We start from the raw sequence: 16,905 nt of genomic DNA on the forward strand, positions 1-16,905 counted from the left end.
GAGACACGTCCCACGCGTAACCAGTGTCAGAAATTCAGAGCAAACTACCTGTAACAGTGGAAAATAAGCATGGGGAACCTGCCCTTGCTGAATGGCTGAATATGCCTTTCCCTCAGCTCGGCTGGGCTGCAGGGGATGGCACAGTTTAACATTAGGTCATAGTAAGGCAAAGCCAGCCGTGTACCTCCGCGATGACGATTTCTGCCCCTATGCTAAAAACACCAAACTGTTATCTAAAAGGCTTCAGGTTTCTTTTCACAGAACAGTTACTTAATAAATGCTGGTGCCTAAATAGCAAGCACAACAGTTAGTTCATATTGCAGCTTGGACAGCAATTTTCTTCTACTAATAAAAAACCCCTGTTTAAAAAAACCCCATTGCCGCAGTAGTTTTAGCGTAAAGCCTCGTCTTTGCTTTTCTTCCACTTTCATGGTCTGCATCTTCTTTCTACCAGGCACCAAAGGTGGTGAAGCCGGTAAAAGAAGATGGCCTGAGGCAGGAACACACATGTGGGATCTTGAAGAAGTTTGGAGAAAGGACCTTAAAGGCTTTGTGAGTCTTCTCCATGTTTATCATTATTTTGAAAGAAGGCGTGGATGTTGCACGTTAGCTGTGGGTGGCTCCACACCTGCACACAGTACAGTGGCCCCGAATGCCAGCCGCGTCCTTTTTGCGTGCAGGTCGCTAGCAGCATCTAACAAAGAATACAGATGAGGAATACAAAATTGTACATGACAGCAGTCGCCGTTTCCTTACAAACTGCATTTAGCTTTCAAAATTTAAACCCAAAGTCTGGAACAAACGCGCCTCTCTGATGAAAGTTAGAGTGATTGTGAGCAAAATACCACTCATCTCTCTCGACCATTTTTGACACAAGGTTGCTCCTGTGATTTCATGCTCACCTACCACACTTCTTCGCACCACCTCACACTGAAATTCACCCAGGAGCCTTGGATAACTCTGAACGTCTCAGCTATTGGCTTCAATGGACATTTATTTGTTCACTTCAGCGGGAGCAGGGAGAGATCATTCCTGAGCAGTCTGGATACCGCCCCCCACAAATGATCATAGCTATCAGTCTCACACTGTGCATATAAACAATAACTATTTTTCTTTGTTGTAGGAAACTTGCTCAGATAAGCCAAAAATTCCCTAAAGCTGATTTTGTTACTGTTAACAAACTTGTGGTGGATATTGCTAACATGCACAAGGACTGCTGCCGTGGAGATATGCTGGACTGTATGCATGACAGGGTAAAACTTATTTAATATTTACATGTTTGCAGAAACTGAATGCAGTTGTTTTGTTGTTTTCAGATATTTTTTTTCCTCCTGTGCTGTACAATTGCTCTCCAAAACTGGCGTTTACCTCTTCAGTCTAAAAACCTGGTTGACTTTCCCATTTCACTTTTCTTGGTGTGACATCATCAACAAGGGCAGAAAATCACTTTGTGACTAAAATGACCTAATGCTGCTTCAGCAGATTTGGTTGCAGCTCCTAGCTACGCCATGTATTTTCTGTGCACCTTTCGGCAAAACACGGCATCCACCCGTCCTCCGTTCTCTACCTTCTTCTAACATACCAAATCCATTTATCTCACGGCTTGTCTGCAGCGTCTAGCGAGACGGCTAACAACTTCTCCGGTTAGGTGGTTACCCAGCAGCACCTATCAAATGGCAAGCAAAGGACTGCAGCAAATAGATCACCACGACTTTGGTCGTCTTCCTTGTTCTGCCAGATGGCTGTAGCACAGCTTTGGCCAGCCACCTCTTCTCTTTGGGAGTCACCTTCTCTGTAAAATGGACACAAAAAAAACCCTGATCCCCAAAAAAACCCCAAAATCTGGTAAAATGCCCTTCCTTCCCTTTTTTGTTTTACAGGAAGAGATTCTCCACTATGTCTGCACCAACCAAGACATCCTATCAAGTAAAATAAAGAAGTGCTGTGAACAGCCTCTGTTACAAAGAAGTGAATGCATAGTGAATGCAGAAAACGACGACAAACCTGCAGACTTGTCCCCCCACGTCAGGGAGTTTATAGAAGACAAAGGAATATGTGATCGTTTTGCCCAGGAAAAAGATACGCACTTAGCCAGGTAACGGGAGTCGTCTTCTACTCTTCAAGTTTGTTGTCGTTTGCAATACTGGGGTTAAAAGATGACAGTTTGGACGTTAAAGCCCAGCTCATCAGCCTCAGATTTGTCTGCTCTGTGAGCGTGTAGGCATGGCATACTGTGCAAGCTGATCTTAGTCAAACACCGCTCAGCCCTCGAAGGAATGGAATGGGAACCAACGCAGAACAGGGCACGATTGTTATTTCAGAGACAAAACTGAAGAAATGCATGTGAAATTCAGGTACTCTCAGTTCTAATCTCAGGCCCAAAATATAGCTTTGGTCCGCTCTGAAGTGGGAATTCAAAAACACTTGTTTAAGTCGGACGCATGTCTCAATTCAAACAGGATTAGTCCATTCCTGCTCCAGCCATGTTCCTTTGTGCAATGAAGCCCTGATCCCACCTGTAGTAAACTTGGGCAAGAATGCCACAGGCTGCAACAGAAACAGCACCGAGTGCCAGAGACAGAGAATTCACTTCAAATAACATACATCGCTTCCGTTTATGAATAGCGCAGCCAATCGATTGGGCACGACTGCTGCGCGGGGTGGCTGCTTCAGCAGAGCTAATCTTTGCAGCGTCTACTGTGAAATGGGTCTGTTACTGGAAATTATTTAATTATCATTTAGATAGGATTAAAAAAAAAAAAGAGCAAAACCCCAAGCCTCACAAAGCTCTAGGCCATGCTTGACCCCAGCTAACACTGAGCTGGGACTGTTAGACACACAGGATTTGCTCAGGCAGTGCTGTACTCAGCCAGCCACGTTTTGTTCAGCTTCAGTCCCAGGCTGAAATGCTGTGGAATTCTCCCTGTCCCACCGGACGTCAGGCAAAACCATCCCGAAAGCACCCCTGCCGTCCTTACCGTCCCTGACCTCTCGAGGGCGGTTGTTTTGGCCTATCTCTAATTCCTGATACTCCACATATTGCAGGTTTCTGTATGAATATTCCAGGAGACACCCTGAATTCTCTGCTCAAATGCTTTTAAGAATTGGTAAAGGATATGAGGATCTGCTGAAAGAGTGCTGCAAAACTGGTGCTCCAGACGACTGCCGCAGCAGAGGGGTGGGTGCTGCTGTGCTTCACAACAGACTGACGGATTCGAGCATGAGACGACATGACTGGTTCTGGCTAAATAGTGAATATCCCTGCTGCAGGTCTAAAGCGAGTACCCCCAGCTCCCGTAACAAACCCAGCAAATATTACAAAGCCTGACTGATATGCAAAAAGCACCCACAGCGCCTTCGCAATCTTCAGTTGCGAAGCAATTTAACATAGACAGACAGAGATGCCGGGGACAGGGATGGAGCTAACATTTCTGTGAGCCCTGCTCTCTTTTGGGCTCCCTAGCAGTGCCAGTTGCCCTCTTGCAAGTGTAAAAGGCGCTTATGGTTATTGCCTCAGGTAAAGCCAGCGGTGCTGTAAATACCTGAAGTTAGGAGCCATCCTGTGTCTCGACCTCGCCTTCCATCAGTGATACAAAATTAAATATTTCAGGGTGATGGAAGGTGGACGTTTATCGCATTCAGGCAGTTTATAGAGGTTTCAGACAGATGAGGACTCTCTAATGGAATTAAAATAGGGTGGTATATATCAGGTGAGAAGTAGCTATAGATATCCAGGCCTTATCATGAGGCAATAGGGCATTCTGCATTCCCCCGATGCAATGACTCCTCAAATGAATTTATTTTTTTCAGGAGGAAGAACTGAAGAAACATATTTATGAAACTGAAAGTGTCATGAAGACAAGCTGTGACATTTACAAGGAGAAAGGAGATTACTATTTCCAAAACGAGTATTACTTTTTTATATGCTTACGTTACTCCCGTACCAGCTGGGCACAACTCGGGCTGGAGTAAAGCCACACACATCAAAAAAGCTAGGCTAAAAGACACCATTTGAATATTTGGACCAATATATTAACAGCTTCTAGGGGTTTTTTTATCTTTTCCAAAACAATGTTCTGGCCTCTCACAAGTTCTCTCTGTAACCCAGCTCATGAAGCAGTGAAGTGACAACTTGATCAATCTCCCATCCGTGTTCCCTATGATGTTCTTGCTTTATAGCTGCATTTTGAGCTGCGAGCTGTAACTTCAGAGTCATAAATTTGGCCACAAGGCAGGTGCTGTATCTTTTGCAAAAGACATCGCTCTATCCAGCTCCTGCAGCAGATGTAAGCATTAACAATTGTAACAAAAATCTAACTGCAGTAGACAGAGCAAAACCAGAGTAGCTGAACCATATGCTATGCTTAAACGCAACATGCAGGCACAAGCCTCCTGGAGGAACTTTGGCCCTGATTTGCCTTGTTAATGAGCACATGCCTAACAAAGTATGCAAGCAACCTCAATGAAACCTCTAAACTGCTTGTGTACTTAAAGTTAGGCTTCAGCTAGCCCTCTCTGGGGAGATACACGGAGCTTTTTGTGGTCCTGAGCATGTTTGATCTTTGAAGACCTTTGGGACTAGAGGTTTCCAACAAACCTGGTGGGCTGCTGCTGCCTGTGGTATCAGTTGTTAAGGTTTTCCTGGCCATGGTGGTTAATAAGCACAGTTTTTCTAAAAGAAAAAATGAGTCAACTTTTCCGAGCTCCTCTTCTGCCCTCAGCTAGTCTGCCAAGAAGTCACTCGAGTTCAGTTTTGCTCTTAGGGAAACTACGCTCCCAGGGAAATGAACAACATGGGAAAAACGTCTGTACCATCTGGTAAGAGGGCCCACCAACATATAACTGGCGATGTTATTAATTTTGTTTAGCCTGGTAAGAGACTGGTCAGAAAAAGGAGAGAGCTCAAAGAAACAGAGCACGCTTACACTTGGCTACGTGAGTTTAGAAACACCAGGCCTAGTCCTGCCCTCGTACTAATGAGTGTTCTGTGGGGTTTGGCTGCCCCTTTACACATGTGAAGGCAGTGGCTTGCTCACTGCTGCCTGGTGGAATGAAAACAGCAGTATCAAAGAAATTATCATTTCAGGCTTCTCATGAGCTTCACGAAGAAGATGCCTCAGCTGACATCTGCAGAGCTGATCAAATTCACCAAGCAAATGACTACAATCGGTTCCAAATGCTGCCGGTTAAGCCAGGACAAGCTGCTGCCTTGTGCCGAGGAAAACGTGAGTATTTTTCTTCCGTATCTTGGTCCTACTTTTTCTTGAAACTCTGCCACAAATTCTGCTGCCAGCAGGGTCCAAGAGCTTGGAGTAAAGGTAAATGAGAAAAATGTTCACTGAGCTATTGAGCTGGCCTGGAGACGTACTTCCAGATGCACGCCTGAAGTAAGCGTAACTCGGCACCACTGAAGTTAATGCTCGAATTAAACTACAGGAGGATCAGGAAATAGTCAGGCTAGTGCCAGGCAGTTAACAGTTACGCAGTACCAGCAATCCGACCCTGTTCCCCCTGAAGCTAATGATCTCTTGCCTGAGTTCATCCTTTCTAGATGCCCAAAGCTGTCATGCTCAGTGAAAAGGATCAATTTTGTATAGCTCTTCCGTAAGAATTCTCCAGGCCCGTAAACCAAAGTACTTCAAAAGCTTCAGCCTGCCCTCCAGCCACCCATTTGTACATCGCCTTTACGAGAACTGCTGAACATACCCCACAGAAACCCTGCTGATGAAAACAAATCAAACGCAAGCATGGTTTTACAAAGAAATCTGATCATTTCTATGCACAAAGGACAGTCCCCAAAACTGCATAGACATGTTTATTCTGAAAAGTTTGAGCCATTTTTGCACTGACAAAAGTCAGCATTCAGTAGCAAGATAAACTGTTATCTATCTTACAAGCAAGGTTAAATATTTAAGTTCTCAGTTATTTTTTTATAACATTACTAAGAGCAGCATGTATTTCAGGGATTTTTGAAAATGAAAAAATAATGTAAAATTGTTTTTTTCACCCCTCTTGGTAAAGTTGGATCTCGTGCTTGGAGAAATATGTAGAAGACACCTGACTGATCCTATCAACCCAGGAGTTTGCCACTGCTGTAGCAGCTCCTATGCTCTCAGGAGGCCATGCATGGGGAAACTAGAAATTGATGAGAATTATGTGCCCTTATCATTGACTCCTGGTCTGTTCACTTTCCATGAAGAGTTGTGTACAACTGAAGAGGAAAAGTTACAGCACAAGAAGCAGGAGTAAGACATGCCTGGTTTACTCTGTTACCCGTGTTTCTTACTCTTATGCTGGCAATGCTCACCTTTCCCTTGTCCACTCTGTCTGGCTGCCCTGTTCCGCAATACGCCATGGAAAAAACAGTCAGACGCCCCTCAGCCCCTCTTCAAAGCTCCTTTTCTTGCCTCTCATGCTAGTCCCAGTTTCTTCTGTTATCTGGTTCAACCTGTATTTACCTGCCTTAGGTTCGAAGAAAGTCATTTTCAGGGTGGGTAGCTGCACTGGCATATATACCACCAGAATGGAAGCAGTAGGCTTCGGTTTGATAGTTAGGTTTGTTTGTTAGCTTTGATAAACATGCCCTCCCACCGTCCTTTATGGGAACCGCACAAGGCCCTGCATAAAAACATACCCGAAGAACAAGGAAGCTACTGCCTGAAGTCCTGCATAGGGCTCACTTCCCAGAACGGGAAAGCCCATGCGTTTTTCCTTATCCCATGCACTCCCCTTCAGTCTCCGAAAAGCTCTGATGGTTGGTTGCCTCGGTCAGAGAAAACTTGCATGCTGGCCCCCCCGCTCCACTGTCACTGCAAGAAAAAACCCCTCTTTGGCCCTTAACTTGTGCTGTGCTGAACCCATGCTGTCCTGCACCCTCTGGAGTGGCGCACAACACAGAAGCCACCTGCACGGTTTATTCACAGTGGAGCAACTCCAAAAATGAGCGCTGGTATTTTATTTCGCAGGGGAACGGGGCGCATCTTTGCTCCCTGCTGCAAATACCTATCTGGGTGGTGAAAAAAAATGAAAAAGCTGTAGAAAGGAAGCGGGCAGTAACAAAGCAGGGACTTTGCAGGACTAGCATTTGAGCAATGCTCTGTAAGCCCTGTGCTTACCTCGCAGCTTCACGGGGCTTGCTTTGCTTTTCTTCCAGAATGCTCATCAACCTCATCAAATACAAGCCCCAGATCACGCAGGAACAGCTGGGCTCCGTCACGGCGGCCTTTACTGCCATGAGGGAACAGTGCTGCAAAGAAGAACGCCGTGAGGCGTGTTTTGTGAGAGAGGTATCATTTCTGGTTTCACCCGTACGTTCTGAATCAAAACGGAAACGTGGAGTGTACATAGGAGTGTAAATGTCTCCATTAAGCAGCAAAACCAAAGCCTAGACTAGGCAGAATTCCTGCAGTTACATTTCCAAAGACAAACTTTATTGCCTGCACAAGTAGATATGCGTACCAGCTGAATGATCACTAGAGAACTTATCTAATTAGTCTCATGTTTATGTGCAGCAATTTAGAGATACAGAGCTCAACTACATCTGTTGCTTCTGGGGAGTCACTGGGACTTGCACTGGTGAAGGAATCAGGCGAAGGTCTTTCCCGGGCTAACAGTTCCTAACTGAATTTCTCTTGAAAAGTTCCTCTGCAGTAGGGAGAGAAAAGATATATTCAAATTTTAGGTCAAAGCATTTTCCCTGTTTATTCTCCCCAGCTCTGTTTTCCTCTTGTCTTTCCTATGTTATTTTAGCTCCCTGCGCTTCATACTGCAGCGCTACTTTGGCTTCTCTTTACCCTCCAGTTAATCTGCTTTTGCCTACTTGTCACCTCTCTCTCTTCGATATATTCCTTAACTGAACTTGAACAAACCATCCACAACCCTTGAGCCTTGCTCTCTCTTTTCCCAAGTCTTTGCCTTGCTTTGCTTTAAATGATAAAATACAGACCATGCTCTCTTTTTATTAATAAGAAATTTCCACCTCTGAATACACCCAAACAGCATATCTGCAAAGCAGCATTCTACTAACTCTTCCTAATAGAACTGTATTTCAGTATTTTTCCAACAAATACCAAATCTTCCAAGGCAATCAGAGCTGAACAGTAAAAGCAAAATGTATATTACACATAGTGATATATGTATATGCGCTCTGCATATACAGTGTTTGTACGCAACTTGCAAAGATTATAAAACACTACCTACTGCCGCCATACTTGTTTTACTTGTTCACAAGCACATCACCTTCCTGATTCTATTGCTCATAGGTATTTTGCTTTTTTTTCAGGGCCCAGAACTTATAAAAAGAAGTGAAAAAATGTTGTCAGCATAAAGAGCTTGCATAGCATATTGGAAGATACTTGCTGAATAACAGGAAGTCACACAAACTTAAGAGTGAGCATATCTTTTCTTGTTCATGAAGTATAAACAGGAACATAGGATTTGTCATAGCAGAGGAAACTCTGCTGTGGCTCTTTACTCGCAAATCTAATGCAGTCATGACGGTTTACACCAGCTACAGTTCTGCCACTGTCCGACCTGCCGCTGTGAACAAGGTCAGAGGTACCTCAGAATAAAAGAAATTTCTGCATAGAATCTGCTGAGCTGTGGAACTGTAAACCTGGTCTGCTCGCAGAGCTCAGCTTACCCGAAGATTAAACGTGTCCATCCATTTTATTCAGATGGGGGAGAAACCCATATGCAAACTTCATCTCTGGCTCATCACTTTGATTCAAAATGACCAAGGATATGTAAAATCTAAACCAGTAACTTAAAGCCAGTCTAAGTCCAGAGAGGGGGTGCATCACCTTAAAGAAATTAACTGAAAGAGTAATTTAAACGGATAGAAATTCAGGGTTATATGTGGCCACCATTTTGTGTTATGGAATATTATTTTAGTTATACCAAATAGTTACAGACACCAAAAAAAAGAAAGATGTTTTCAATCTTAAGCTTTCGAAGCATAAACGCAAGTGAGATCAAATTAAGAAAATCTGCCTGTAACCACTTCTAAATTATTTTTCAATCACCAAGTAATTATTTTTGCATTTTTATAGCACTGTCCTTGAAATACAACACATGCACTCACTAATATGGGCTGCCCTAGGGGAGTTGTAAAGTTGCCTTTAAGCACAGAAAAAGATTATCTTGGGCATCCCAAAGAGGGCAAAAATGAAGAATAATGAGCAAAATGTCATGGAAAGGACAGAACACGAACTGCTGAAACACCCGGTCAGAAGACGAATGTTGAGAGAAAGCACAAGAGGCTGCCAAATTTACACTCCAGGAGGTTTGACGCAAAAACAGCTTTGGGGTTTTTACTTTCTTTTTACATTAAAAGAAATAAGAAGGCGTGTTAAAAATCATATGTCAAAACCAGTACTTTTAGTAAGAAATATTTTTTCTGGAAATCTTTGGCTCGAAGGAAGAGACAGTCAGGTATCAGATTCTTTCGTGGATGTACCTAGCAGTAGTTATCCCAGGAGCATGTCAAAGTACCTGTAACGTAACGGAACATTGCCCAAACAAATGTCTCATAAAATGCAAACCCAGCTTAAAGTATTACCATCAGAGAGAAGGTTTCAGACCCAGATTGAAGAGGTCGACCAAACTGAGCCCCATCGGAATCTATCCTGTACATACTGCTAGGCAATATTTTCATTAAGGATATAAATCATGACAAGAAACCCCATTCATTAGATTAGTGGCTGACAGCAAGATGGAGACACACTGTTGCAAATCCCTTAGCAACATTTTAAATGTCAAAATCATCTTGGCAAATTAGAGAAGTAGTCTAGAAAAAACCAGCTGTGTTCTATGAGGACAAATTCAACATACAACATCAGTATGATTAAGCAGCTGCACCATTTTAGTACACAAAACCTACTCGTTAGGGAGCTGTGCGGATAACGATGCCGTTATAACAAATCACAAGCTGAGAGTCACCCACAGGTTGCTGCTAATGGAAGTCTAACATCATGCTCGCATACCAGGGGTATAAGCAGAACAACAGATAAAACAGAAGACCAAGCTATGTAACACACCTATCACAGTTTCATTTTCCTCACCTCTGGTAAGGACTTTGCTGGACAGATCTTGGGTACCTCAATTCTAGAAAGCATTTCACCGAGAACAACGGCAACAGCCAAAGATCCAGAAAACATAAAAGGAAAGCTAAGATAGATTGGGGTTATCTGGTTTAATAAGAAAGGCTGCAGGAACTTGGAAATCTTCACATACCGAAAGAGACCCATCCCAGGACAAAAAGCAGCCGGTCAGTGCCCAGTCAGGGGAACAAAGCACCGGGACGGACTGTCTGGGAAAGGCGGGGAGCTGCGCGAGACACACAGCTATTTAAGAGGCTTCACCCAAGTACCAGTGATGTTTTCAATACCAAAACAGTGATTAGATGGCCATCTTGGGCTTCTCTTTGCACTGCGTTTCCCTCAGATCTTACGTTCCGATGATCCGTCTTCTGGAATTTGGGGTTGGTTTGGGTTTTCAGCTTTTTTTTTTTTTTTAAATCCAGTGATGTCTTCAGATTTTTCTCATGGGGTAGCTTGGTAGTACGAATCCAGGTAAGGTATATACTCTAATTGCTGTCTTTGTGGTTAATGGCTTAGGCTCTGAATTCAAAAGCAACCCCCATTTCCTCTGTCACCTCTGTTTTTCATTGCTGTTACCTTAATATCCAATAATGCTTTGGAATAAATTCTTCCCCTGTTGTCTGTATCTGTCAAACAATTCATTTAAACCAGCACAGTCTTCATGAAGCACTAACACCACAGCAAAGTCGCAGCTTTAGTTCACTAGCCCTTAAAAGCCAGCAGACTCCAGAGAATCTGTGCTATGTTCCATGGTTATTTTGCAGCATCTTTCCGTCCCAGTTTGGCAGGGCAAGTGAAATAGACAGGATTCAAGTATTTAACATCGGATGGTTGCAAAAATGGCTCAGTTCAGGAATTGCGTACATACACGGAGGATTGGAGAAGCTGCTTGAAAACATGCCTTTCTACATGGTCTGTGCCTTGACTTCTCTTTTAATCTCACACCAAGGAATTATGAATATTCCATACTCCAATATTTTCATACTGCACCTTCATACAACTACTCAAGCATTTACTAAATGGAACATGTGACAGAAATAGCCTATCCTGCCTAAAAAAACACTTAAATACTTTTTTCTGGTTCAAATGAGAAGCAGGTGCCCCAGTGCAGGCAGAGATCCCTGTAGCGCTTGCCATCTTCTAATGAGCGCAGACTAGCTTATGTCCCTGCTCAGGAGTTTGAGCTATGTGCATATTGCTTTGCAAAAGGGTTCCAGTTTGTTCCTTACAGTAATTTAAGCAAAACAGAGCCAGAAATCCAGACCAAGAGGTCTGCTCCTCTTCAGACTCTAGCACCATTTCCATGGTGCTTCCACAGAGCCAGCTGGTGCTCGAAACGTACCCGGCTTCAGAGGAACAGAAAACCCCATCCATGACATGGCTGAAACTGCCAGCCTCTGCTCGGGTCTGGGCAAGAACTTGACTGTGCTCTACTTCAGACTTGACTGAAGCTTCACCTTACCTTGCAAGTAAAAACAGCCCGTGTTTATTTAGGGTGAGTTTCATACCTCCTGAAACCCGGCTAACGTATTTGAATGGGTCCCTGGGGAAGTGGCAGTGATGCTTGTGCGCATACTTCTGTTGCCTCAAGGAACTTATATTTGCACCTCTAAGGCAACTGTTCTTTAATACCACGCAACTTGACCGCTGAATTATTTCGATTTCTCCCCTCTGCGCTTCCTTGCCCATAATTGTTTTCCTGGGCAGGATTATAATAGACTGTACATTAAAATAAACCCCTTGCCCCAACCACAATAGCTTCAATTCGCATATTGACTTCTCATCTTTAAATGCCCATCCAAGTAACATCATCTCAGACAGCGTCAAGTTTTTCACATTTGATTTTTTCCACAGGATTTCCAGGCAACATTTTCTGCACATTGATTCCCTCCCTCTCACAGTGTTTATCTTGTTATCTGCATAAGCCAAAGGCAGTTGAGGCAAAACACAGATACCATGTCAAAACCACAAACTAATAGAGGAGGGCAATTAATTGTGCACAAACTGGATTTTATTTACGTCTCTACAAGTTGAGCCTTAATATTCAGCACGACTCAACCAGACCGGACCCGATAGCTGACTACTGTACCGTGTGCTGGGGCCAGACTGTCCCAAAACTGCATCTGTGGGAAGGACGCCAACCCGACCCCATCACGGCTGTGATGTTCAGCCTCTCTCACTGAACACCTCTCATTTCCATCTTCAAATATAAAACGTAGGAACTAACACGGAATCGTTTGTGTCTACAGCAACAACAACAAAAAATGCTGAGGTGCCTTCCAGGACCCAGTCAAGCAGATGCAACAGTATTTAGTGAGAGTTCTTACTTGGCAGTTCAAGAGATCTTTCAGAGAGAAATTCCCTCTTATGTTTAAAAGCAGAGTAGCTATTAAGTGGGAGGGTTTCCATGTATAATTTTCTAACTGTAGCTCAAAGCTTAAGCAAGTTAGGCATCTATCAATCCGAAGCCAGTGGGATTTCAGGTGTCTCTTGAACAGGTGTTTTGTGTTTTTTTTAAGAGCCTAACTGCTCTAAAGCCTAACTGCAATCTTAGATACATAAATCCCTTTTGCCACTTCTCTACTGAAAAGCTTCCTCCTAATATAGCTCAGCATTTCTCTAGTGGAAGGAAAACCAGATACTTAACTTTCATATTTTCCGCACAATTAACACATTGGTTATTGCAGTATTTTTCTGGTATGCTAGACTTTTGGTAATGGTTTGTGAATTACTAGGTTTTAAAGCCTTGTGCTTTCCACAGGACTTTTTTCCCTATCTTAAGTTGCAAGCCAGATGCCGCATCTGTCTTTTGGGGGGGGATCTAGTGCATCTTCTTAGGTGGTTCCCGACTTGTATTCCAGAGCTGTAGAGGAGCGGGTTCAGTTTCGGTTGCATAATTACCAAGAGAAACTTTAGCAGTTTGAACACCCCTGTGCTGTAAGTGCTCTTCAGTCATGGCACACAAGCAAACACACTGACTTTCCTTTGGCAAAGGCGGTGCCTGGGGTATTCGCAACAGGCCATTCGCGTCAAACCGAGGTCTCTGTTTTTTTAACAGTTCGACTATGAAGGTGCTGACATATCATACTCTTCTCTTTTAGGTACCTGAGATGAAGACAGACAGAATGCATTTAAGTAACACAGAATCCTGGAAAGATTGAAACCAAATTCTAACGTGCTAGTGGAATGGCTGAAGAATGTTGTAGTGAAAGCTTTTCCGATAGAAAATGGCAATTGCTATTTATTTTTTTCTTTACATTTCCTGGCCGCTTTGGTTCAAAGTGCTTATCAGATGGTCCTTTGATAGCAGATCCACAGCTGCTATTGACTCTCATTGCTTTTGACCTCAGGACTCATACATATCTTCAGAAATACCGGTGCATTTCTAACTTGTACCTGTTGTGCATTTTGAGATGCCATCAGAAGAACTCATGCCATTTATGAGAAGTGAAGTTTTAAAGGGACATTAAGAATTTGGCACTAATCTAGCTTAAATGCTATGCTATCTAAGTAGTACCACAACATGTACTGCATTTACACTTTCCAAGGAAATACACAGCAGTAAGTAGAGAGTGAGGAACCAGTCTAAGGCTCCGAAGACAAATGAAGTAAACGGAAGTGACCCTGAGGGTCTGAATTTTCTGGAAAGATCCCCCCACGTGTATGAAGTCAGTATTTATTCTGGAATCTTTAACAGCAACAGCTCACCTGGGTATGCAGAAAATAGCAAGGATTATAAATCCCACCAAGCTTCACTTAAGTAGTCACAGCACAGTGTTCCAACTGCACTCTGCTACATAAACGCATTCACCTCTTGAGCCAACCCATAACTGTAAATATTCTCCTGGACTCAAAGGGACCCTACGCATTTTACTTCTATTTACCTTGCAATTGTCTGTTGAATCTCCTGTTCTTCTTCTTCATTTATTCTGTGCAGAATTGACTCCAAAAACGGAAGATGAAACGGAAGATACTGAGCAACCTATCAAGAAGACGACAAGAAACGCCCATTAGCGAGTTTTCCCATAACTGGGAAAAATACTGTGAACTATTAGAATCGATGATATACGTACATCACTGCTAATCTCTTCCACATCCCTGTCCATGAGAAAAAACTTGGCAATCTTTTCTGAGGGCCCCTGCAAGAGCCTGTGCAGTAAGGGAACATCTCCACTCCTCAGCTGTTTCTTTTCTGGGATTTAAAAGAAATGTCGTGATGCACAGGACATACAGCAGCGCCTCTAGATACCTCACGCAATCAGTAGCCTTTTTTCTTGACAAAGATCCTATATTTGACTGACGTGCAATTACTAGATCCCTAACAAGTCTAAGACATATTTGCAGGAGGATCTGGCACCTAACTTATACTATGCATTTTGAAAGAAATTGGTAGATGCAACACAAAGGAGTTGCAATTTAGGTAGCCAAGTACGCATTGTAGAGACTGATCCCAGGCCCATCAGCTTGATCATGACTCCCGAAAACAAAACCTACTTTGTAATTTTCCCACATCATTTCAACTTCATATTTTGCCATTTAAGGTGTATGCCCAGCAGTTCTCTCTCCCATTCTTTCCGGTATTCCTTTGAATAAAAATGAAATATCCTTTTCCCTGAAGGAATAGGGTAGAGTGTGTTGTGGGAGTAAATATTTTACACTGAAAAATGAGTACTTCAAGTAGGCATCTGTGATCCAGGACTCCCATCCAACACTGTCAACTGACATATCCCATAACACTACCAGCGGGAGCCTGGCATCCCACAGCTGCAGCGTGGCTGTGCAGAACAAAAGTTAGAGCAGAAGAGCATCTTAAACACGGCCTCTAAATACAGGAAAAACGAAGGCCTGTTTAGCTGAACCAGCCATACTGGCAGCACGCTCAAGTACCCAGAACACAATTACTCGGGTTTTCCCCTCCATCAGAGGAGGACACGTCTCTAAGGGGTCTCCAGGAAAGCCAGAATGCCACACTGAGCCCACACTGTCTGAACAAGGATAGATGCCTGCGATGAATCCTCTCACTCCAAGTTAAGCCATCGGCACTTACCTCCGGACGCATGGATAATGTAAAGTGCAAATTCATGTGGGCTGTTCTCTATCTGTTAAACACAAACAAAAAAGTCTGTTCAGAGTGACTGACACACTTTCCTAGCATTTCACTGCCAGCAGATATTCTCTGTGCTTCTCAACTCACATATTTAAATCAAAGTCCGAGACGGGGATCCTGTCTGTGGAAAAGTTTAAAGATACTGGATTTGGGGAAGATAAAGCTACGCTGCCATGTTCATTGTCCCTGTACTCCACCACCTCATGATTGCTTACGTGACCATATTGCCCAGATCAGCAACATACCCTCTTACACAACACCAGATCTTTACAGTCTTGTTTCCTTGGAGCATCCTTAACTACTTCATACAACTTCCTTTTCAGGTGACTCGTGTATTTGCCGAGAGTATTACCGTTAGGGAAAACCCTGTGGCCCCTGCCTATCCGCTTGCCCGCACAGCCACCTTCAGAAAAAAGCAGTCCTTTTGAACACCCATTTTTCAGCTTTGTCTCTACAACTCCACAGCCTGCTCTGTAACTCCATTCCTTATGTTATTATTCGTAGAAGTATTCTTTTAGTATTACCAAGTATTACCTTGGTATTTAGTATTACCAAGTCTTACTAACCGTATGAAGTAATCCTGCAATAGCAAAGTCTCTAGACAAGTTAAATGGAGAATTATCAAAAATTGTACGCTAAGAAGCCACGTAGAATAAAGATTTTGGAGAAACATTCAGCACCAATGGTAAATATATTTCTGTCTGGGTACAATTATGTTAACGGAAGATGGTACGGAAGAAACTCCAAGGAAAAAAAAAGTCAGTTCAGGCAGTATGGCACTGATTTTGAGCACGAGTTTTAACTCTCTGGCTTTCTGGAGCTTTCTACGTGCCCGGATCCAACAAGGCGTATCCCAGCCGCTGAAAGAGGGCTGAAAGAGAATTCCCTTGTGTTTCAAGCAAAACGCAGTCCTAGTGCCCGTCACTAGAGGGGAGCGCGGCCGTCTGCAGGCAAACACCCTTCTCCGTGCTGGGAAACGCTGCAAGCGCAGCAGCGTTTTCCCCTCCTGTGCCTGAGTTTCTAGGGAAGCGGTTCTGTGGTTCTTCGTTCGCTGCACGCTATACACCCAATGCACCTCTTCTACACTCGAACAGCCGTGAAACAGTTGTAAAATAAACCCAACCCATTCCTTACAAATGGCCCGTGGGGCTTTGTTCTATGCGCTATCCCCTCGCAGTTATCTCCTGCCTTTCACGCAGCGCTGGTGTGACAGGCGCGAGTTAACTTTTCTAGAACAGAGCTGCTCTTGCTTCTGCAAACACGCAGAGTTACCTTGAACTTTCGAAGCAATTGTTCTATTACTTGTCTTGTTCTCATCTGGCTGTTTATTCTTATTTTGGTTTCTGATCCAAAAGCTGGAGTAAAAACTGATGTCTAGGAACAAAAACAGCAGCAAAAGGGCATGAGTATGAGGACCGCTGTACTCAATGGCTGGGACTCAACAGGATATAAACCAGCACAGCTGTGCTACAAGGCAAGCTGTCAGGTATGCTGCCACTCTTGCCATAAAGCAAAGGGCAGGCGGTGCCCTCAGGGGAGCACCCCTGGTACGCAGGACCCCCACCCTGCAGCGGCCGTGCACGCTTGAAACCACCTTCTGGAGCAGACCCCGAAAACAGACCCCACGGGTTGAGCCCAAGGCCCAGTGACGCTGGCCTGGCCAGGCAGGGGGGCCAGCGGGGAGTGCCCCTCTTGGCT

General features: G+C 43.8%; 2 protein-coding genes across 12 annotated transcripts in view; one reads left to right on the forward strand and one right to left on the reverse strand.

The window, feature by feature from the left end:
• Nucleotides 1-16,313, forward strand: part of LOC140651571 (alpha-fetoprotein-like) — a 30,366-nt gene extending 14,053 nt beyond the window's left edge. For 2 of the 3 annotated variants that reach the window (XM_072861138.1, XM_072861139.1), the window contains 10 exons: nt 455-552; nt 1,124-1,253; nt 1,881-2,095; nt 3,046-3,178; nt 3,811-3,908; nt 5,087-5,225; nt 6,022-6,245; nt 7,154-7,286; nt 8,282-8,388; nt 13,202-16,313. In XM_072861138.1, coding sequence (XP_072717239.1) covers nt 455-552; nt 1,124-1,253; nt 1,881-2,095; nt 3,046-3,178; nt 3,811-3,908; nt 5,087-5,225; nt 6,022-6,245; nt 7,154-7,286; nt 8,282-8,326 — 1,215 coding nt within the window. In that variant the 3' untranslated portion in view covers nt 8,327-8,388; nt 13,202-16,313. The remainder of the gene's footprint in view (nt 1-454; nt 553-1,123; nt 1,254-1,880; nt 2,096-3,045; nt 3,179-3,810; nt 3,909-5,086; nt 5,226-6,021; nt 6,246-7,153; nt 7,287-8,281; nt 8,389-13,201) is intronic. The other variant, XM_072861140.1, reaches the window with a different exon arrangement.
• Nucleotides 7,213-16,905, reverse strand: part of RASSF6 (Ras association domain family member 6) — a 90,004-nt gene continuing 80,311 nt past the window's right edge. For 8 of the 9 annotated variants that reach the window (XM_072861154.1, XM_072861157.1, XM_072861155.1 and 5 more), the window contains 5 exons: nt 16,480-16,581; nt 15,148-15,199; nt 14,174-14,292; nt 13,985-14,082; nt 11,849-13,205 (listed from right to left, as the gene is read on the reverse strand). In XM_072861154.1, coding sequence (XP_072717255.1) covers nt 13,130-13,205; nt 13,985-14,082; nt 14,174-14,292; nt 15,148-15,199; nt 16,480-16,581 — 447 coding nt within the window. In that variant the 3' untranslated portion in view covers nt 11,849-13,129. Of the gene's footprint in view, nt 7,247-11,848; nt 13,206-13,984; nt 14,083-14,173; nt 14,293-15,147; nt 15,200-16,479; nt 16,582-16,905 lie in introns of those variants that run through there. The other variant, XM_072861162.1, reaches the window with a different exon arrangement.

This window comes from Ciconia boyciana, chromosome 5 (genome assembly GCF_034638445.1).
Source record: "Ciconia boyciana chromosome 5, ASM3463844v1, whole genome shotgun sequence".
NCBI classification, from domain to species: domain Eukaryota; kingdom Metazoa; phylum Chordata; class Aves; order Ciconiiformes; family Ciconiidae; genus Ciconia; species Ciconia boyciana.